The sequence below is a fragment of the Urocampus carinirostris genome, chromosome 10 (genome assembly GCF_059441175.1).
Source record: "Urocampus carinirostris isolate Australia breed hairy pipefish chromosome 10, RoL_Ucar_1.0, whole genome shotgun sequence".
NCBI classification, from domain to species: Eukaryota; Metazoa; Chordata; class Actinopteri; order Syngnathiformes; family Syngnathidae; genus Urocampus; species Urocampus carinirostris.
Genome location: NC_142358.1, coordinates 32,861,617 through 32,884,539, shown reverse-complemented (window position 1 = coordinate 32,884,539; position 22,923 = coordinate 32,861,617). Strand labels below are relative to the sequence as shown.

Here is a 22,923-nt window from a genome sequence, read left to right as displayed (position 1 = left end):
ATAGAGTGTTTCGGGGATCAGCTTCTATGCTAGTGTATTTGGTAATTTGTAGCTAGATGGTTACTTTTGGGGTAACGCGATACTGTTTGGTGTAATAATAATAATAATAATAATAATAATTTCCTTGTATTGTCATTCTGTGTAACAATGTACACAGAACGAAATGTCGATTGCATCTGACCCGATGCAGCCGCAGCCAAGAGAGGGCGCCGCCGACCACTTTTTAAGTCTTAGGAATGACTCGGCCGGGGCGCGAACCCGAACCTCCCAGTCTCAAAGCGGGCGCCTTACCATCTAGGCTACTGAGCGGGGGTAATGGATTTACTTTTTAAAAAACTAACTAATTTTTTTTCAGACCAATTAAACTATATTCAGACCTCCTCGCTCGAAATGCTGTAAGTTGTGTTAAAATCACTCTAACCGGCTTCATCGGTCGTGATGGTTAGTTCGTTGCTGGGGTTGCTGTTGCCTATGATGTTTTTGGCAACCATGCGAATGTTGTAGGTTGAAGAAGGGTGAAGGTCGATGATGGTGGCCTGGTTGAGCTGCGGTGACACGTCTTTGGTAACTTGGGCTGACATCCACGAAGCTAAAGCCAAAATGCAGAAAGACAACCAATCAGGAATAATCAAGGGATGATGGAACTTGGAGGCGTTTTATTTTACGTAGATGATGAAAACCTGATTTGTTCTTGCACTCGATGTCATATCCCGTAATGGGGCTGTTGCCGTCGAAGCCCATGGTCCATCGAAGTGCGATGGTCCTGTCTTTGACTTCTCTGATCTCCACTTCAGGAGGGTCAGGAGGCTCTGCGGAGGAGTGGGAACAAAGTAAATACAGTAGAACCTCGCTAGTTCGCGGTTCCACTTTTGCGGGTTGAGAGCTTACCTTCTCAATAAAATAATTTATTGACTTGAGCAAGCGCAAGCTTATGTCAACTGAGGACACGGTGTGGACACTCTTATTGTGAAGGGGAGGGGGAGGCCCTGACACAATGCTTAGTCATTGCCGCTTCGCCCCCCCACTCCTTCAACTCCTCCCACTTCACCCCCTTCTTCTGTGGCGCTGTTTATCATGGAGGAACTCGGCGACGCGACGTAAGTATATTCTCTTCTGTCACATTTCATCTCATGTTTGACTTTTTTATACTGTACACCCGTATACGTTTTTTTAAGCATTTTTGAAGGGGCCCCGCTACTTCGCGGATTTTTAGTTTTTGCGGGTGGTCTCGGTCCCCATTAACCGCGATAACCGAGGGATTACTGTATATCATGTTAGAATAAATTAACAGCAAGAAGCCTGTGTAATACGGTGTTTCTCAAGTGTTTTTGAGCATGGGGATATTTTTTTTCATTAGAAAAATCTCAAGGCACTTGGAATTTTTTACTCTCTACTACCATCTCCTGGATTGTGTCATTATTGCAGACTCAGTCAGTTCATTCAAGTGCGTGTGTTTCTTAGACGCGCTAGAATAGACTTATCTTTTTTTGATTATCCTATGGGTTTGGGTTTGGCGTTTAGATTTTATTAGAATCACGCCTTCTCTTACTTTCACCATTTTCATGCTACGCTTAGATAAAATTAGAAAAAAAAAATGTGAGGACGAGAATTACATTACTCTTAGTAAACGTATAAAATGTTTCTTACTATTTGTGGTAACCGTGGCTCAGGAGGTATTTTATTTTCTGTATTCCTTATTTGATAATTCAGTTATTCAAGATTTTACTATTTCTCTTAAAAGTTTTTTTTTCAAATTGCACTTTATTGCTATCTTGTTTTTTTTCTAAAACATTTGAAAAAAATACTTAAAGTGAGAAAAAAAATATTAAACCCTTTAAAAATAAGAAAATAATTAATCAACAAAATTAAGTTTTACTTTACTCTATTACCAATATTTGCGTAATTTAGGTTTTTTTAGTACACAGTTGTACTAAAGTTTTTACCTAAAATAATTAGAAATAATACTTCAATGATAGAAAAAAAATAATTTTTGATTTTTGGGAGGAAAACACGTTATTAAAATCAGCAAAATGATTTGCACGGGTTTTACTTTATTTTTTTGTATTTATTGACACTTTTGCTGCGATTAGGGATTTTACTATATTTTTTTTAAAGTTTTTTTTTCAGATTTCACTATATTTTTGTCTTCTTTTTCTACAAAAAAATAATGACGATAAAAACCAGCAAAAACTATCTTTATTTGTTGTGAAATACGGAAATATAAAAAATCATCAAAATGATGTGCAAGGGTTGAGTATTTGTTTATTTATCCTGAAGTGCAACAGCTTAATCAAACACGATGTGTTTTTATAATATTTTCCTGTACTGCCTCATGAGCAGATAATTACTATATTAATAAAAAAGCACAGTAGTCTGCTGCCACCTACTGATATGTATACAAATGGTACAGTTATTCAGCGTATGAAGTCAAGTCATTTTTATTTGTGACGCCTTTAATCACAAGGAGTCTCAAAGGCTACACAAAACACATATTATTGCAAACTACAGACTATTATCACGCCATCCCCTGATCTAAAACCTACATGAGGGCAAGGAAAAACTCAAAAACCTCAACATGATGAAAATGAAGAAGCCTGCTACTGAGCCACAGTGACCATAAATAATAAGAACTGCCGATTTAGGCGGTAGAATGACAATACAAAGGAAATTATTATTATTATTATTATAATTATTTGACAAACAAATAAAATGAGAGAAAAAAATATAGAAATGCCAGTAATTTATCGGAAGAAAGCAAAGATACTGAAAAATGACATTCCTTTTAAAATCAAAAACAAAAAACTGGGCGATTTCCTGCAGCACACCAAACAAAATCTCCCAGCACATTAGTTTGCCCAGGGCCACTGGGTACAACAAATATTCCAAATCATCTCACTTTAAATATTTACCTTGCACAGTAAGCTGTATAATTCCTCGATCTTCACCAAAGGAGTTGATGGCATGACAGGAGAAAAATCCCGAGTCCTCTCGTACGGTAGGCATAATCTAAAGGTTGAAGAATCCAAAGAAGGAAGAAGCAGTAGGTCATTCAAAAAGCTAAGTTCAAGACCCAAAGGTTTGTCCCTGTAACACTGACCACCAGCGTGGAGATGACTTCGTCGGCCACTTCCTTGACGGTGACGATGTATCTGCTTGTCTCGGGGTTGATGATTCGTTCTTCTTTATCCCAGCGCACCATGATGGGCTTCTCTCCATGTGCAATGCAGCTCATCTTCTTCTCTTCCCCCTGCGTGGCCAGCGTGGTGTTTGGGTAGGATGTGATCATGGCGGGAACTAGAATAGAAAAGAATAGAATAGAATAGAATAGAATATACCTTTATTATCATTGTTACAAAATGGTTTGAACATAATGTGTCAACGAAATTGGACGAGGCACTCCAGTTTCACATTTTACAGTGAGGATAGAAAAGTCCTAAACGTGGAAGATACTGAAAGTCTTGTTCCTAAGAAATGTTTGACATTAGGATGGTCTTTATTGTCAGTGATTTACTATGTGTGAGATCTAAACCTCTATTATTTTGGTTCAGTCCGCCCATATGTGAAATAAAACTACAAAAGTCTGAGTTTGGATCGGAGTGACACTTATTTAGCTTCTTGCAAGAAGGACACTGGCAGAATGCAGCCTGCCGAATGTGTGTCCTAGGACTGTTTGTTTTGCCTTTTCATGCAGTAGTCGTGAGAGTTGGAAACAGGATATAGATAGATAGATAGATAGATAGATAGATAGATAGATAGATAGATAGATAGATAGATAGATAGATAGATAGATAGATAGATAGATAGATAGATAGATAGATAGATAGATAGATAGATAGATAGATAGATAGATAGATAGATAGATAGATAGATAGATAGATAGATAGATAGATAGATAGATAGATAGATAGATAGATAGATACTTTATTCATTCCCGTAGGGAAATTCACACTTCTAGCAGTCTACCCCATTGTTTATTAACAGATTAACATGATGCCCTAGGAGTGGATGACGTCACGCTAGTCCAAAAGTTCGACATCCCTGCGGCAGATGGAAATCTTTTCTTTGTGAAAATCCAGGGATACACCACCTCGTGTTAGCAAGTCCGCCTCCTCTCCGATTCCCCCCGGCTTTCGTGTCTCTGTATAGCGGCGTTGAAGCCGGATAGCTCCGGGTAGCTTCGGGTGGCTACATGTTAGCCACGTTATGACTTGAAACTTTAGCTAGAAAATCAATCATTGAAGTCAGCTGAATCCTAAGCTTAAACACAATGAACAATGGTGACTTTCACGTAGAGTGCGACACACGATATGACTTAAAAGGAAACGAGCTTCTCTCAGACAATTTCATCGGGATATATCTGTTTGAGAACAACCCAGCTCATTTAAACTCAAGCACAGATGGCAGGATGCTGTTTTGCTATTTTGGGAAAACTAAACTAGAAAATCAATCATTAAAGATAGCAGGGTATGTTTGGGACATTGGGTTTTATCAGCAGAAGTGCAGTGAGACTATAGATTGTTCTTATGGGTTGAATATAAGGTCACATCCCCCTCAGCCACCATTGTAAGTTCACGGTTCGCTGATCCCTTAACTGGCTGGGTGGTAAGGGTGGTACCATTGTGACAACTGATACCTAGAAAATGCTGGTATCCGCACAGATACCTGGTTTTGGTATCGGCCCAGCCTTACCCAAGAAGGAAGAAACAAGCAGCATGTCATTCAAAAAGCTGAATTCAAGGCCCGAAGGTTTGTCCCTGGAACACTGACCACCAGCGTGGAGACAACCTTGCGGCCACTTCCTTAACGGTGACAATGTATCGGCTTGGTACCATCGGGGCTCTTTTTAATTTAAGCTAGGACTATTTTGGTGTACTATTTGTCAAACATATCTGCTTTGCTAAAGGCATCAACAGAAAAAACCCAAAATGTTTTTATATTTCCTCTTCAGCACAGCGAGCATGTAACCGTATAACTTCTCAGCGCCGGCTTTGATGATGACAGTGAGCGGCAACGCAGCGCTTTTTGAGGAAGAAGCTGCCGAGACGGAGACGAAAGCCGTGACTTCTGAGTGAACTCCCTCCGGTGTGAACGTAGAGTCTGTCTGGTGGAGTGCCGTAACCACACACCGGACTCATTATCAACACTTCGAGTCGGTGGAAGCTTGCAGGTGTGATTCAGCAAAATGAATATCTGTTGAAAATGTTTGAGTCTTATTTTTGTCCGGTTTCTCACCTTGGTTCAAACTTCTCACATGAGACCAATGAGTCTGGTAACTTTGGCCTATAATATTTATGATGTGTAAAGCTGCTGAATTGGATTACACCATATTAGTTTTGAAGCTCTGAGCAGAAATCGGGAAATTGGATTGTTAGGATTTCTTTGAATCACCAAGTACATTGTGGACTATATGGGGAATAACACGTAAGAACGTTATGAAACACGGTAGAAGTACAATTTAGTACCTCCACTGTAATTACTACATTGAGACAATTACCGTAAATTCCGGACTATAAGCCGCTACTTTTTTCATATTCAGTGATGCGGCCAATTTATGTAATTTTTCTAACGGACGCTCGAGTATTGCTACCATTAACTGCCCTGTCAAAGCTATATTATTATTATTAAAGCTTTGAAAAGTCTCTCGGTGTACCGTCTTTCTTTGTTAATATGTGTAACCCTTGTATAATATGTATTTGCTGTATATTTTTGTAATGTATTTATTTGTATTTATTTTAGACACTTATTCTGATTTGCACGTGTGAACGAAAAATGAGGGGCGGAACAAACGCGGGGTGCCGAGTTTAAGTGGGGACCGCTAAAGGTGAGGGACAGACAAGGAAAGAAGAGGGGGTAAAAAGTTGGTTAAAGAAAAAGGAGTTGCGTCAGTAAATGTGTTCATCTGATCAATTTTCCCCACCCTTACCTTTGGAAATATACACTTTTTCCTTGGATTACTTTCAACGGGACCCGGATTCTACAGGTCTGCATCAAACCCTAAGTACCGGTATTATTTTCCATTCATTTTGCCTGCTGTGATTTTTGGACTGTGGACTTTAATGAAGGACGTTCTGGATTTGTATACTATCTTTGAGGTTCGCTGCATGGCTCTGTGGCTAGGACCTTGACACGGCCTCTTGGCTAAGAGCAAGTGTCTCGGCCCCTTGGCTTTGTAGCGTATTATGATTTGACCGATAACGGATAATGGATAATTGATAAAGAATATAGAACAATAAACCTTACAAAATCCCCCCCCATTTAGTTCCAAACGCGGGACTTGAAGTCGGGTTTGGTTTAATTTTGTGTTTGTGTTACATGTTTAAATGTGGGCGCATGCGGCTTATATACAGGTGCAGCTTGTGTATGTACAAAATCGGTTCACCTCTTAAAATGTGGTGGGTGCGACTTAAAATCAGGTGCGCTCTATACTCCGGAATTTACGGTAATTGGGATGTTCTCCCACTTCTGAATAATTTGGCCACGTCACATACAGCCCAGCCATAATACGTTGACATTTTTACTACTACCTACAAAGTACAACTAAATACTGTTTAGGTGGCGCCATCTCAAGCACAGAGTATGAGGTGACTGAAATTCTCTTTATGCAGATATTCTCCCTACCATATATACTAGCTTCTAAGAAAAATAATATAAAATAATGTGAAATACTTAAGGGGTCAATTTGACCAGTGTTCTGGATTGGTAATATTAGAGCATAATTTTAGTATCATGATTTTGGTTACTGAAGAGATAGAATCTGGTATTGGGTGGGTGAAATCACATGAAGCCCAAGCTCCTCAAACCTCTAAATGTTTAAATCTAAGCTTAAAACTCACTTCTACTCTATAGCATATGAATAACCTAAACTTCTCATGTGTAATAACCTGTGAAGCCCTTTGAGACTCTTTGTGATTAAGGGCTATACAAATAAAAATGACTTGACTTGACTATCTGTAACAGTCATTCAAATTTCAAGTGAATTAACTTCAGATACTCCAATTGATATTGTATATTTTTTTAAGTCCAAACCCATTCGATTCCATTCATTTGTCTATTATTTCTATGATCTCCCTTTATAATCCTATCTAATTTGACTAATACCACAGAAATTTACTCAGTCCTTCCGTCGCCATTGGTCTTATGGCTACCCCCAAGAGTGTGCACGAAGGCAGTCGCGGTTTTGAGGGGCTGAGTGGGCAACTAGAGTGACTAGTACTCATGACACATCTCAGCCGCACTACACGATGGAGAACGGCAAGAGAGCATGTACCCCTGCAGCGCTAACTGTGATCCCTCTCGCTCCTTCGCTCCACGTGGCTCCTCGGGCTCTCACCAGGACAGCCATGATTTAATGATGAGAGAGAAAGAGGACTTTGATTATTCATACACAGCAGACAAGTCTGCTGGGCGTGCTGGTGCCTCACGCACACATTTGAATATGAATTAAAGGATTTTTTTACATTTGACAATAAAGGATTTTATACGATTGACTCATAATGCAGTGAGGATATTCACTGACTTGGCTGTGTAGTTCAATGTCAGGGCAGGCTGTTCGAAAAGCATAATATTTTGTCTAGGGAATTTTGAGAACAGGACTCTGACGGAGGACGGCAGGCGTTGTTTTGAGAACAAGGTGCTTTGTTGTGAGAACGATGGGCGCAAACAATTCCTTGGCACGCCCATGGGAGGAGCCGAGACGCCATCTTGTGGGGGGACGTGGGCCAAGAAGAGAAAGGTAAAGGACTTCAGAAGAAGGCTTCACACAGACGCGTGTTCACTTAGTTCTTTTGATAGGGAAAATAAATCTGCCCCCCGTGTGCAAATGTCGTCTTTCCTGTTCATTTTTCCCTCAAGAAACGAGCGCGCATAAATTGGAGTTAATGGAGTCAGTTAACTAATTTGAACAATTCGGTAAACGGTACATTTTGATAATTAATTCCCAACAGTATGCATGCAGGAAGCACTAAGACAATTTTGTGTTCTCTGTGAGATAGCCACACTTTTTTTTTCAAATGAATTGTCCAATGTCTGTGTCATTTTGCCCATATTAATCTCTTCTTTTCGTTGGCCAGTCTCAGATACTGTGACGGCTGGTACAAGCAGGGGACCCAAGTGCGTAACGTTTCACACACTAGTTTATGAAAGGATCGGGGAAGTCAGGGGGAGAGGAAAAAGATAGCAATCTTTTTCTAAGGGAAATGATGCCGTAGCCTGGGACGCTGGTAATGAAGAAGCAAGGGTGAGGGAATAAGCCAGAATAGGAGAAGGAACCAAATGTGTGACGTTTCTCACACAAGCTTTATTTTACGGGAAATGGGGCAGTCATGCACGTTAACCCAAACGCCAGTGATTTGGCGATCGTTGGGCGGAAGACGTAAGGCAGCAGTCTGGCGTGGAATGACAGGAAGCCAGAGGCCGACGAGATCGATACCAATTGCACAAGCAGATATCGGACAGATGGGGTCGATACCGGACAGGACGGGACAGACAGGATAGATATCAGGCACTGGAGACCAGAGTCCGATAACAAGCAGGACGAGATAGACGATGCGTCCCCAGCAAAAATGACGCAGGGACGCCGGCAAACGAGAACACTGCAATACTAGTGTCTCTTTGGAGGGCACACTAAAACATCAGCAGTCATATCAAGGCAGTAATGGCTCCCACTCATATTCATTTCAAAGTAAAACCACTTTGTTAGCCTTGTTGTTGGCATTAAGCGCTGAGACATTGATTTGTGAGCTCCAAATAAACAGAGTCTTGTTGTGTTTGTCCACTTTGAACAGGTGCCAGCCACCGAACAAGGCCAAATTGTGAAATAATGCCTTGTTTATTGTTTTCATCTTTCTCGGTTTAGTGATAAAGGGTGGAAGGAAAAGAAAGCCGGAAATCACAACTAAAGTAGATAAATATCAACACTGTTATCCCCCCGAGCATCTTGTCAACCTTAATTGATACATTGATGGATTTAAACGAGAAAGGATGTTCAGAATGGTGACTACACACAGGCCACATTAGAGACAGTTTTTTTTTGCTACAAATACACATATATTGTAAAAATGATATACAAATAAATTAATGTTTTGTTTTATTCTGTAATTATTTTTCCTCACCCACCTTGTGTTTGCTTAACCAGTATTTTATTTAAATGGCAAAAATCCCTCATTGTTTCGATTCCTTTATTCGTTTTAGAGCAAGGGGTCTCAAACTTGCAGACTGTAAGCCATTTGAGGCCCACTGTATGATTGTCAAGAACCGGAACTGGATCAGGACCCAAATGCGTGACGTTTCTCACACAAGCCTTTTATTTTACGGGAAATGGGGAGTAATGCACGTTAGAGAGCAGCCTGGCGTGGAATGATAGGAAGCCAGACGCCGAGGAGATCGATACCAATTGCCCGAGCAGATATTGCACAGATGGGGTTGATACCGGACAGGACTGGGCAGACAGGATTGATATCAAAACGGGATATTGATAACAAACAGGACAAACTAGACGGGAACGAGACTGGAAACCGATATTAAACGACGGGACAGACAGGATTGATATCAAAGCAGGATATTGAAATTAAACAGGACAAACTAGACGAGAACGAAACTGGAAACCGATATTAAAAAGGACAAAATAAACGGGAACAATACCAGACAGGAAACAGGACCGAGTCAAAACCCACATCTTGCGGGGAAGATGTTCGTTGACGGACTGACAAAAGAAGAGTGAGAGCACTAAGCTTAAATAGACGGAAAGCCAATCTGTCAACGAGCCGCAACTGGCGCCACACGGGCGGGGCCAATTGGGCGCCATGGCAATCGTGACAATTATATTTTGAGCCCCCGGCATTAATATTTAAGTTTAATCTTAGTAAGGCACGCATAAGTTTGATATAGATGCTAACTCTGTGCTAAATAGTTAAGCAGGGCTCAAAATAGGGACAGATTTACAAATTTTGCGCACAAAAACAGCCAGAAAAAGAAGGAAAGCTTGAGTTTGTTGTATGTCTACTGTGCAATAATGTGGTTGAGCTACTTTATGGTTTGTTCTAGGGCATACATGCACATCTGCATTTCACAAGACTAGAGATATTTCTGAAATTAGCAGATTCAAACAATGAACCACTTCATTATTCTGTAATATGATCAAGAAATAGTTTATTTAAATCGAAATGTGGAAAAAGAGTATATCAACTGCTGATTTGAAGCCTAAAGAACAGTTTTTTATTCATTCAACAATGGTTATGAAACACAACTTTGCTATATCTGCTTCTGTCATATGATCATACATCACATGAGGCTCATTTGCCTGGTTTCTGCTGCTTTCATTCAGTAAACTGCATATAAAATGTAATGTTACAAAGAAAAATATATTTCAGACCATTGAGTTTGAGACTGTCTGGACCGGAACGGAAACAGAACCCACACACGTGACGTTTAGCACAAGTTTTATAGAAAGACCGATGCGGTGTTCGCTGGACGTGGGAAGCAAGTCGCTCTCGGATTCGGACTGGGATCCGAACACGGAAGTGGATCTTCCGTAGCGAGCGGTGGCGGTGTCAGGGACGGAAAAACTGGTCAGTAGACTGGGAGAGCAAAGCCTGGTCGGGGTCGGAAGCGAGTCGGAAGCCAGAACGGAGGAGTAGATGTAGTCGGGGACAAAAATAGGTCGTAAGCCGGGACGGGAGAGCAGACGTGGTCAGGATCAAAACGAGATCGTAGCTGGAGACAGTTGGGAGCAAAAACGGGACAGGTGGGAGTCAGGGTCCAAAAAGGCTTGCCTAGTGTTAACTGAGGTTCGCAGACGGACTGACAAAAGGGGACAGATAGGAGTGGGTTTAAATAGGGACGGAGAGCCAATCATAGTCCGATGCAGTCTGAGCCAAAGGAGCGGGCACAGGTAATTCACATCGGTAATCATGACACTAGTACCTTATTTTTCTGACTGTAAGGGGCACCAACAAAACTAGCCATTTATGTGAAAGTGCGCCTTACAATCCAGTGTGCCTTATATAATGGGAAATATGGTGGACAACATTAAAAGTGCATGACACAATTAAATGATATTACATACGGTAACTGTTCTGCCTTTGAGAAACACATAGAGTGTTCTTTGAATGCCCTGTTGTGGTTAATATAATATTACTCCTTTATGAAGGAAACTGTCATAAGCCAGAACGGGAGAGGAGACGTAGTCGGGGACAAAAAGAGGTCGTAAGCCGGGACGGGAGAGCAGACGTGGTAAGGATCAAAACAGGTTGTAGCCGGAGACAGACTGGAGCAAAAACGGGACAGGTGGGAGTCAGGGTCGAAAAAGGCTTGCTTAGTATACACTTGGCACTTGCCTAGTATACACTTGGCACTTTTCTCTGCCACGGCGGATCTTTTTTGGCTGTTATTTCCCCCCAAAATGAAGTGCACTCCTGAGATCCATGATCCATTATCCCTGATCTCATATTACTGCGAGCGGGGACTGGCAATGCACACTTTTTCTGCCACGGCTGATCTTTTTTGGCGGTTATTTCCCCCCAAAATTAAGTGCACTCCTGCAACCATGATCCATTATCACTGATCTTATATTACTGCGAGCGAGGACTGGCAATGCACACTTTTTTGCCCTGGTGGCTTTTTTGGGCTGTTATTTCCCCCCAAATCGAAGTGCACTCCTGCAACCATGATCCATTATCCCTAATCTCATATTACCGTGAGCGGGGACCGGCAATGCACACTATTTTCTGCCACGGCGAATCTTTTTTGGCTGTTATTTTCCCCCAAGATGAAGTGCACTCCTGCAACCATGATCCATTATCCCTAATCTCATATTACTGCGAGCGGGGACCGGCAATGCACACCATTTTCTGCCATGGCGGATCTTTTTTGGTGGTTATTTCCCCCCAAAATTAAGTGCACTCCTGCAACCATGATCCATTATCCCTAATCTCATATTACTGCGAGCGAGGACTGGCAATGCACACTTTTTTTGACCCGGTGGCTTTTTTTGGCTGTTATTTCCTCCCAAAATGAAGTGCACTCCTGAACCATGATCCATTATCCTTGATCTTATATTACTGCGATCGAGGACTGGCAATGCACACTTTTTTGCCCTGGTGGCTTTTTTGGCTGTTATTTCCCCCCAAAATGAAGTGCACTCCTGCAACCATGATCCATTATCCCTGATCTCATATTACTGCGAGCGAGGACTGGCAATGCACACTTTTTTTGCCCGGGTGGCTTTTTTGGGCTGTCATTTCCCCTCAAAATGAAGTGCACTCCTGCAACCATGATCCATTATCCCTGATCACATATTACTGCGAGCGGGGACCGGCAAATGCAAACTATTTTCTGCCACGGCAAATCTTTTTGGGCTGTTATTTCCCCCTAAAACGAAGTGCACTCCTGCAACCATGACCCATTATCCCTGATCTCATATTACTGCGAGCGGGGACGGGCAATTCTCATTTTTTTTGCCCCGGAGGTTCGCAGACGGACTGACAACAGGGGATTGACAGGACTGGGTTCAAAAAATGAATTTGCACAGGTGAATCACATCAGGAATCATGACAAAGACCCCTGTTTCAGAGGAAGCTCATTTGGAAATAATCGCTCATTCAAAAATCGAGAACGAGTGAAGAAATACAACATACAACACTTTAAAACCACAAGGCATATTAGAAGAAGAAGTTGCTGTCAGTTTTGTTCAGTGGGCGGTGAAAAGTGGAAGAAACCGGGTCAAAGGCACTGGTCCACTTGCTGCATAGCAACTGGCTGCTGGAGTCATGAAAGTGACCTATGGATAGTCAGAGCGCATATTTGTGCAAGCGCCTGCAGATGAGGCACCAGCAGAATTGCGGAAGGGGAATTTTTCTGCATTCTGAGGCTTAATTACAATGACACATGGACATCCATAACATGCCAGGCAGTATTAATAGTCAAATATTTCTCTCGCAGCGGTTTTCTATAAAGATTTTTATTTGTGGAGCTTTCAGAGGAGTGCGAGGCCTTGTGACCAATGTTCCCTCTAATTTTCCACGGGTCTGAGCATTCACACAAAGTCGGTGAGCAAGGCTTGAAACAACAGTGAGCCACCATAATCCCAAGTGTGGCAAGATAATTAATTAGCAAACATGTCCAAAACTTGACATCAAGTTACATTTTGCTGAGTTTCCGGCAATGCAAAATTATTTTTCTCTTTTGAATGAGTTGACTCATGTATTATTGCAAAGGTTGTACGGCCTACAAACGTCGTTTGTTCTTACAATTCTTTCACAAGATATCCATTTCTTTTTATTTCCTGACATATTTTGTCGCATAATATTAACATTTTTGGGGGCTTATTTAGTCGTTTGTAAGATGCAGAACTGTACTTAATCACATTTTTTAGTGGAAGTACAATGTTGGCAATAAGATTCACTTGATATAATTGGAAATTATTTGAATGCAACACAAACTTGTTCTTCTTTTTTCCGTGTTTTACTACTACTTCTTTTTGTTCTCTATTTACTTTTTCCTAGATTTCTTTCTTTTCTTTTTTTCTGTCTTTTTTCTACATTTTCCTTCTTTTTTTCTCTTCCTTTTGTTTCTTTTTTCTCAGCTTTTTACTACTTTTTCATTTTGGTATTTTTTTCTTTTTTGTTCTATTCCTTCATTCCTAATTTTACATAATATTTGGTCATGTTGGGATTAAAGAAGCAAAAACAACCTGAAGAGCCGTTTAGGACCCGAATGAGCCGGTTCCTTTTAGTGAGCCGAGCCGAAGAAGCCGGTTCTTGACAAACTCTACTAACTTTACTCAACTTCGTTATACTTCGACTCGACTTCAAAATACCGCATTTAGGACACAACGTCAGGGGAACCCGTGTATTTTTACCTTCATGCACTGTAACTTTGACTTAAGTCGCTTCTTAATTAGTCATTTTGAGCCCTGATTTTTGTGCGCTGGCTAGATGTTGTTGTGCGCTGAGAATGTGCGAGCAGTGCGCAATTGTGCACGCGCACAGCTTAGAGGGAACACTGCTTGTGACTGTATAAAATATGTCTGAGTTCCTATTTAGATGTTTTTTCTGATGTAATCATGTTACTATCTTGGCAAGGGACAAGCAAAAGAAAGGCACATTGTTTTGTCTTTTACTTTTTAACTACTTAATATTTAGCTGTGATCTCCTTTGGCTTGAGCATTTGTGTTCTTACTTGGGAGTTTTATGGAATATCCAAAGATTTATCTACACTGATAGAGAATTTAAACCAGGGGTGTCGGGCCCGATCAGGCTCACTAAAAGGGATTTAATCTGGCCTGGTGAAGTGCAAGAGAAAAATGAGCTGCAGGTTGAAATATTCCCACTTGATGTTGCCAAAGCCAGGTGCCTCTCACAAACGCTGTACTTGTATTTCTTTCTATCTATCTATCTCACTCTCACTCTCTTCCTCCCTTTTATTCTGTCATGATAACCGATGTGAATCACCTGTGCCCGCTCATTTGGCGCCAACCGCTTCGGGTTCTGATTGGCTCCCTGGCCCTATTTAAACCCAGTCCTGTCACTCCCCTGTTATCAGTCCATCTGCGAACGTCTGTTTATACAAGGCAAGCCTTTTTTTACCCTGACTACCGCCAGTCCCGTTTTTGCTCCCGTTTGTCTCCAGCTGCGACCTGTTTTGATTCCGACCACGTCTGCTCTCCCGTCCTGGCTTACGGCTCATTTCTGACCCCGACCACTTTTTTTGCGCTTCCTGTCCCGGCTACCGACCTGTTTTCCATCCCTGACACCGCCATCGCTCACTACGGAAAATCCACTTCCATACTCGGATCACAATCCAAGTGCAAGAGCAACTTGCCTCCCGCACCCAGCGAACACCGGATCGTGGGCGCAGCCCTTCCTCTTTCTCTCATTGAAACTTGTGGTAAACGTTGCGCAATTGGGTCCTGATTCCGTTCTGGTCCTGACAATCTCACCCTTTATCTCATTATCTTTCACTCTCTTTTTTTTCTTTGTTCCTCTGTGTCTATTTCACTCTGTGTGTCTTTTTACCTTCTTTCGCTCGCTCTTCATTTTTTCCTTTTCTCTCTCTTTTCTCCATGTCTCTCTATCTCTCCTTCTCTCTTTCTTTGTCACATCCTCTCTCATTTTCCCCCCTCTCTTTCTCTTATTTTTTTCCCTCTCTCTTTTTTTCTTTCTCTCTAATCTACTAGTCTGGCCCCCGAGAGAATGTTTGTTCTGTCGTGTGGCCCCCGAGTTAAAAGTTGACACCCCTGATTTAAACCCTTTGATTAAGGCGGCACACAATCCTTTGGTATGTGGGAGTAGGTTGGACATTAGGAAAAGCTAATACTCCGAATGCTAACCTAAAAAACTGCAGTATACAATCATTACTCACCACTTCTTTCCATCATAATTTCTCAGTTAACAATAATGATAGTTAGACACAATTGCACTTGAAAATTGACTGTTTTATTATAATGAGTTTTTAATGGTACCATATCTGCACTTTTACTTTTCATGGGTATATTGGGTTATCTTTGGTTTTTGGGTTTTTTATCTATTTTATCATTTTATCTATCCATCCATTTATTCGAAATATGTATGGATGTTTGCATTTTCTCTTAACTGTGAATGGATGACTGGATGCTCCTACAAAGTTTTGTTATTCTTTGACAGTGACAATACATTTTCTGAAAAGTGTGCTAGCCATCAGATGGTCACCAAGGTCAAATATGCAAGAAAAAACCTCACACACAAAAACAACGTTTTAAAAAAAAAAACGAAAGTCTCATCTATAGAATAAAAGAGGAAACACTTTTTTGCTAAGCGTGTTCGAATCAACATCCGGGTCAAAACGGGTATAAAACAGGGAGTTGGGAATGAAAGGATATAACTGGAAAACTCTATGGAGTGACACATTTCAATATGCCAACAAAAACTTCCTGTCTCTGTTCTGGTCTTGACAGAGGGTAGTGGGCCGGTGACCCTCTCGACTGGTTACCAGCCAATCACAGGTAACCCAGAGACGGACAACGATCATTACTAAGAACAACCAATCGACCTACTATGCATGTTTTTATACGAAGAATGAAACCAGAATGGCCGTAAATAACCCACTCAGGCATGAGGAGAACATGTATACTCCACACAGGTGGTAGCTTGAATTAAAACCTGGACCTCTGAACTGTGAGGCAAACATGGTGAGCAGTCTGCTCATCCATGGCATGTTTTATTTTTGTAAATGTAGCAAAAAATATTTTTTAAATAAGAAAAATGTATGATGATATACATTAGAATATCTTCTTGTTAAGGATTTTTTTTTTCATTTTACAAGAGGGAAAAAAATAAGCTACTGTAAAACCTATTCTCAAAACAGAACATTTTGCAACACCCAGACACTAAATGCATCACAAATCAGACTTACTTTTGACAGTGAGGTACATGGACTTGCTGACGTCAGCGCCCACGTCGTTGCTGACCTTACACAAGTAGAATCCGTTGTCGTCCTCCAGCACGTGTTTGATCAGCAAGGAACCATTACTCAGCTGCTGGATGCGAGAGCCGCTATTCAGCAGGATGGGCTGAAAGAGGGGTACGCCTGCACCTGGGGGACACGAAGCCACAAAAGTCAGTCTTCAGTAAGGAATGGCACTGTATAATTGGGGTTGTCCTCAAAAGCTCCATTTGAGTTTTAGAATGAACAAGTGGACAGAGTCGTTTGCATACGTGGAAGTCTATCTATCTATCTATCTATCTATCTATCTATCTTGGTCATAACCCTCAAGGAATACAAATATTGTAAATAATATCCATTGAATGCATACAAAACTTACGTATACAATTCATACAACATCAAACCAAGACAAGCGGGACTGTGTTGCCGCATCCATTTCAGTGTTCATTTTACCTGTGAAAAGTGATGGGTCCCGGGGATTCGCATGCTCAAAAATCTATGGCTCCAAAGAGAAATCTATGGGTCCCCCAAATTTAGTGTGCTCCATGCCCTTACAAACTGTCGTATTTTCCCTTACAAAATACCAAAAAATCTTTTTTTTTTTCCAAACATGTTTATTTATGTAGTTTAACATGTTATATTGTACATGTGTTTCCTTATATCATATATATTGTTAATGAACGTTTTGTTGTGAGACACTGAGTTGCTCGACAAGAATGAGGTTTATTATAAAGAAGTTCAAAAATGAAGTCGCTTGGACGTTCACTGTAGAAGGAAAAAATACATGCAAATATAATCAAGTAGAATAACACATTTTCTTATTCAAATTATTAATTCATTTTCTGCATTAAATTATTGTTGGTAATATACTGATTAAAAGGGATCACCACAACCCTGTCTTTTTTCATTTTCTCCTTTTATACTTCCTTTTTTTCTTAACTTCTTTATACAACATAATCATTCGTAATATAATGCATCAAAGCAAGTGAGCCGTTTGAGAGCCGGCTCTTTAATGAGTTGAGCCGAAAAAGCCGGTTCTCTAAAAAGAGACGGACTTTCACTACACAACTCGAACTCGAGATCGGCGTGCAGACGAAAACTTGAACCGCGATACCAAAACAACAATGGCGGATCTGCCTGAAGAAAAGTTTGGAGTGCGGTAAATCTTTCTTTGTTAAAAAATGATAATGACAATTTCGTGTTCAAAAAGTTGCGTCCCGGGGACGCACGTTGATTTGACACGATGCGTCCCCAGCAAAAACAATGCGTCTAGGACGCAGGGACGCGGGCAAACGAGAACACTGCCATTTGAGAGCATGTGTTTACAGATTTAACGACAAAGCCCGTCAGCTTTGGGGAGGATTGCTAACACGTTTTTTTTTTTTAAACACCGGGCCTAAATCCATAAACCGGCCAACAGCTGCCAAACGCGGCATGGAGAGCTTGAGATTCCTGTTGCGATGCAATCAGAGCGGACGTAATGCTCGTGTCGAACAAGGCGGCAGATTGGCGGCACAGGAAGAATCTCAACGTGAGGCTTGGCCAGTCCCATTGACTGTATTTAGACAAGGATTAAAATGCATGTGTGAGTTGTTAACTCCCTGGATTTATTGTTCGCGTATAAGATGATGGGACATCGGGACAATTACTCGTGTTAATGACTTCAAATGTTGTCATGTTGCTTTAAGAGAGACACTATTAGCATAGTCTGAAGTCAAAAATGTTAACATGAAGGTTGCAGATATGCCAGCAATTTATATACTTTCTTTGGGTGAGCTTTGACTTTCAATTGTTTTTTATGAGTGGTTGTAGCAGTCAGGGGAGGTCGTCATGGAAATTAAAAATATTCGGTGTTAAAGCTCTTTCACATCTGACTTTTTTTATTTTATTTTTTAAACAAGTGGGATTTTTGTAACAGTGTGTAACACTACTTTTGCTGTGCATCTGTAGAGTGAGGCATGTGATTTTCTTGCCTCATGGCAGAGAGTGATAGTGAGACCATGGATTCCGATTTGGTGCACACCTCAACCCCAAACCATAGAATTAGTGATAGCATTAGCATGCTAACAGCAAGTCAAGACATCCAGTAATTTGTTTTCTCGTTGCGTGGACTGTTGATGCTTTTATTCAATAGTAACAGAGAATAGACTTCATTCATAGGTTAAGGAGCACAATAACACCTTTTTTGTATGCTAGTTTATACACTGCTTTCTGGCTTTTTCAAACAAATAATGGATAAATTATAAGTTCCTTTATTTGTAAATCTGCCTGTGCCTTACCAGACACAAACCTCACCGCACATCACTGGGTTATAGATATAACTATTTCACCAAGAAATTCAATTCACAACTTGAAAAAACTAATTAAGAGACACCCCTGGTTTTAATCTGCACACTTTACATTCATTAAAGAAAAATAATTTTGTACAAGCTGCGGGTGACCACATTATGACATGAGATATTTACAAAGAAGTCACGGTTGCCATGGCGCCCAATTGGCCCCGCGCATGTGGTGCCAGCTGCGATCCCTTGACAGATTGGCTTCCCTTCGATTTAATCTCAGTGCTCTCACTTTCCCTTTGTCAGTCCGTCAACGAACCTCTGCCCCGCATGACGTGGGTTTTGACTCTGTCCAGTTTCCCGCCTGCGTTTCCTGTCCGGTATTGTTCCCGTCTATGTTTGTCCTGTTTATTAATATGTCCAGTTTTTGTTCCCGTCTAGTTTGTCCTGTCCCGTACGCAAGCGGGTCCTGTCTCTGTTCTCGTCCTGACACACCATAATAATTGACATCTTCTTGAGGAAAGAAAGGAAGATCGATTTTGTTTGGCTGCATTCTTAAATAATATTGCAATTTTATGAGATTCATGCTTTTTGTGTCACAGGTGTAGCTGCAGTAACTGTTTTTTAGCCCGACGTTGCACTACTGAAGGACAAGGTGTGAAATGCACGGCCTGCCACTCCTGTATAGATTCCATTTAATTAACGCTCTACCAAATCCATCAATTGGCTAGATTTTGGGCTGAACTGAATGGTTCACCTATGGAAGAACACATTCTACCGTAGTAAACAAAATCTGTGTGGAATAGAGTCACTCCTTCACAATAAAACGCATTTGAGCTAAATCGCATAATAAAAGTGCTGCTTGAAGTTGCAATGATCAGACCAGTTAGCAAGCTGTGTGTTTTCTTTTTTTCGTTCCTTTTAATTAAAAAGCATTCTAGCCTGGTGAGTACGGGTCAAGTGGCGACTGTCTCTGTTCCCCCGGCTCTGAGCCTTGAATTATGGATTATGCTCACTTAATCGGAGCTGGTTGTTATGCTAATAGGAGCTGACCTTTACTTACACTTGCATATTTCCCACGGACATTCATCTGGCTGGGCAGCACGGCGGCGCAGTGGTTAGCGCGTGTGCGGCACAGTTCTAAGGTCTTGGGAACCTCCTGCGTGGGTTCAAATCCAGCTACCGGACTTCCTGTGCGGAGTTTGTATGTTCTCCCCGTGCTTGCGTGGGTTTTCCTCCGGGCACTCCGGTTTCCTCCAATATTCCAAAGGCATGCATTTCAGGTGGATTGACCGGTCCAAATTGTCCCTAGGTGTGAATGAGCGAGCGAGTTGTCTGTCCCTGTGTGCCCTGCAATTGGCTGGCAACCAGTTCAGGGTGTCCCCTGCCCACTGCCCGATGATTGCTAGGATGGGCTCCAGCACCCCCGCGACCCTACTGAGGATAAGCGGTTCAGCTAATGAGATGAGATGAGCGATGAGATTCATCTGGCTCTCAGCTACTCATATTGCTGTATAAAGAAGCCTAACCACCTGAAGAGACTCATGAGGGGGATTGGACCCTAAGGTTTAAAGACATCTAATTTGGATGAACGAGAGTTTTTGACGTCGAGTTTCAGTAAGTACTTGCCCTGAGAACGGATATAGTGACCATAAGGTTTGGATTGACTTCCTGCCAAATTTTCAGTTCGCCAAGCGCAACTGCAAGATGCTATACTAGCCTGACCACCTTGTCAAACAGGCGCCAATAGGAAAATCCTGGCATTTGCTGAAATCAAGTCCATAATAATTCCTCCCAAATGACCATTTATTGTAAGGTTTTACACAGGCACTATATGCCATGAAAAAAATCAACATGGTGATAAAATATGAAAAAAATAAATAAATTAAAATCCCTAAAAAAAAAGATAATCACTTTTCCAGGTAAAATGTCTTCTTTTTGTCACGGTTGCCCATGGCGCCCAATTGGCCCCACCCGTTTGACGCCAGCTGCGGCTCGTTGACTGATTGGCTTCCCCCCTGTTTGAGCTTAGTGCTCTCACTCACCCTTTGTCAGTCCATCAACGAACCTCTGCACCTGCAAGACGTGGGTTTTTACTCTGTTAGGTTTCCTGCTTTTGTTTTCTGTCCGGTATCATTACCGTCTATTTTGCCTGGCTATTTTGTAATATTCGTTTTCTGTTTGATATCGATCTCCAGCGTCTGGTAGCATTCCCGTCTAGTTTGTCCTGTTTAATTTCGATCTCCAGTGTGTAGTATCGTTTCCGTCTATCTCGTCCTGCTTATTATCGGACTCCAGTCTCCAGTGCCTGATATCAATCCTGTCCGTCCTGTCCTGTCCGGTATTGACCCCATCTGTCCGATATCTGCCCGTGCAATTGGGATCGATCTCGTCGGCCGCTGGCATCCTGTCATTCCACGCAAGACTGCTGCCTTACGTCTTCCGCCCAACGATCGCCGAATCACTGGCATTTGGGTTAACGTGCATGACTGCCCCATTTCCCATAAAATAAAGCTTGTGTGAGAAACGTCACGCATCTGGGTCCTCCTCCTGTTCCGGTTCTTGACACTTTCAGCATCGAATAATTGAAAAGATTTTATCTTTTTTTTTTTTTTCGCTTTCCCCCCCAAATGCTTGTAGGTCTCTACTGCTAACAAACTCTGGTTAAAATATATACCGTAGGTTGTGATTTCCTGACATTTGCCAGTATCCAGTCTCATATGTTTCTTCCCATTTTACAAAAAATGAATGTCCCTCAAAAAACAAAAACAAATAAAAAACACATTTTTATTAAAATAAAAACAAACAACCTTTAAAATAAAAATTGTGTTAAAATAATAAGACATATATGAAAATATTAGAAAAAGAAAAATAATACATTTTTCAAGTAAGACAGTTTTTATTCATTGTCAAATGAGTTTAAATATTTGTTTCTTTTTGTATTTTATTTTAAATGCTCCCATATGTTTGTTCTCAAATTAAATCTAATATTTAACAAAAGATTCATGTCCCGCAAAAACAATATAAAAAAAAAATCAAAACATTCTTATTAATTATATTTAAGAAAAAAACAAGATAAACATGGTGTTAAAGTAATAAAATATATATGGAAATATTGGGGGAAAAAAATCAAGTAGGAAAGGCTTTTTTTGTCGAATAATTTGAAATATTTGTTTTTTTTGTTTTTAATTTTGCCTTTTTGCCCCAAATGGTTGCAGGTCTTTACTGCGAACAACTCCAGCGGAAACATATTTCGTCCCAAATGATTCAAGATTTTACACCGTGAAAATAAAATTGTCAAGTAAAAGAATTAAAAAATTAAACATTGAGTGAAATTATCCAAAACTATTTTAAACTGTTTCTTAAAAAGAAGAATAGTCAACTTGAAAAAAGGAAAAAAAATGTTCCGCTGTTAAATAATTTTGAAGATTTTATTTTGCTTTTTTCCCTCAATGTAACCCCCAAAACGGCAGTTCAAATATAATAAAAGGAGTAAATTGTATTTTTGTTTTACATAATACTTTAGATGTGTTTCCTTTTTTCTTTTTCTTTTTGTATACGGGTATGTCTTGCTGTTGGCCACCCCTCTTGAGGAAAATGACCAAGGTAGAAAGATAGATAGATAGACATAATAATCGCAGCACAATGCTGGGAAAAGTTAATTCAAAATCATAATATAATATTACTTTTTTAAATGCCGTAAAATTTAAAAAAGTAGATTTTTTCTGGTTTAATTCTCACCTGTGAGCAAATCCTTTTATAAATTTAAGCATTACTTTATACATATACAGTGGAACCTCGGTTTTCGAACGCCTCTCAGTTCGAACAAATCGGAGTCCGACCAAAAATTCAGAGAAATTCTTGCTTCGCTGTACAGTCAAAAAATCGGAGTTCGAACGCCGGTAATGCGTGAGTGCGTACGCTAGGGTGCGATGCTGAGTGGCGTATGGGTGTAGATCGCTCTTTTCCTGACCAACTGTTATTGCGTGCGGACGTGCTTCGTTTTGTTTTCGCTTTTAATATAGGTGTACGAAGTGTTTTAGCCCTTAATTATGCCTCAGAAGAAAGTCAGTGCAAGCAGCAAAGTTGCTACAGGTGAAAAAAGAAAAGTAGTGCCTACAACTATTGCATTTAAGAAAGAAATAATAGCACCAACGTCCACCTGCGCCTTCTGCTGACCACCACAAAGGTAAGAAATCCTATTCATAATTCTTTTCTCTATCCTTTT

At 40.8% G+C, this 22,923-nt stretch overlaps 1 protein-coding gene across 1 annotated transcript in view; it reads right to left on the bottom strand.

The window, feature by feature from the left end:
- The window catches only part of dscamb (Down syndrome cell adhesion molecule b), a 254,521-nt gene that overhangs the window by 43,202 nt on the left and 188,396 nt on the right, over nucleotides 1-22,923 (bottom strand). The window contains exons 11-15 of the mRNA XM_088345171.1: nucleotides 16,387-16,566; nucleotides 3,098-3,294; nucleotides 2,910-3,006; nucleotides 681-809; nucleotides 422-589 (exon numbers count right to left, since the gene is read on the bottom strand). Coding sequence (XP_088201297.1) covers nucleotides 422-589; nucleotides 681-809; nucleotides 2,910-3,006; nucleotides 3,098-3,294; nucleotides 16,387-16,566 — 771 coding nt within the window. The remainder of the gene's footprint in view (nucleotides 1-421; nucleotides 590-680; nucleotides 810-2,909; nucleotides 3,007-3,097; nucleotides 3,295-16,386; nucleotides 16,567-22,923) is intronic.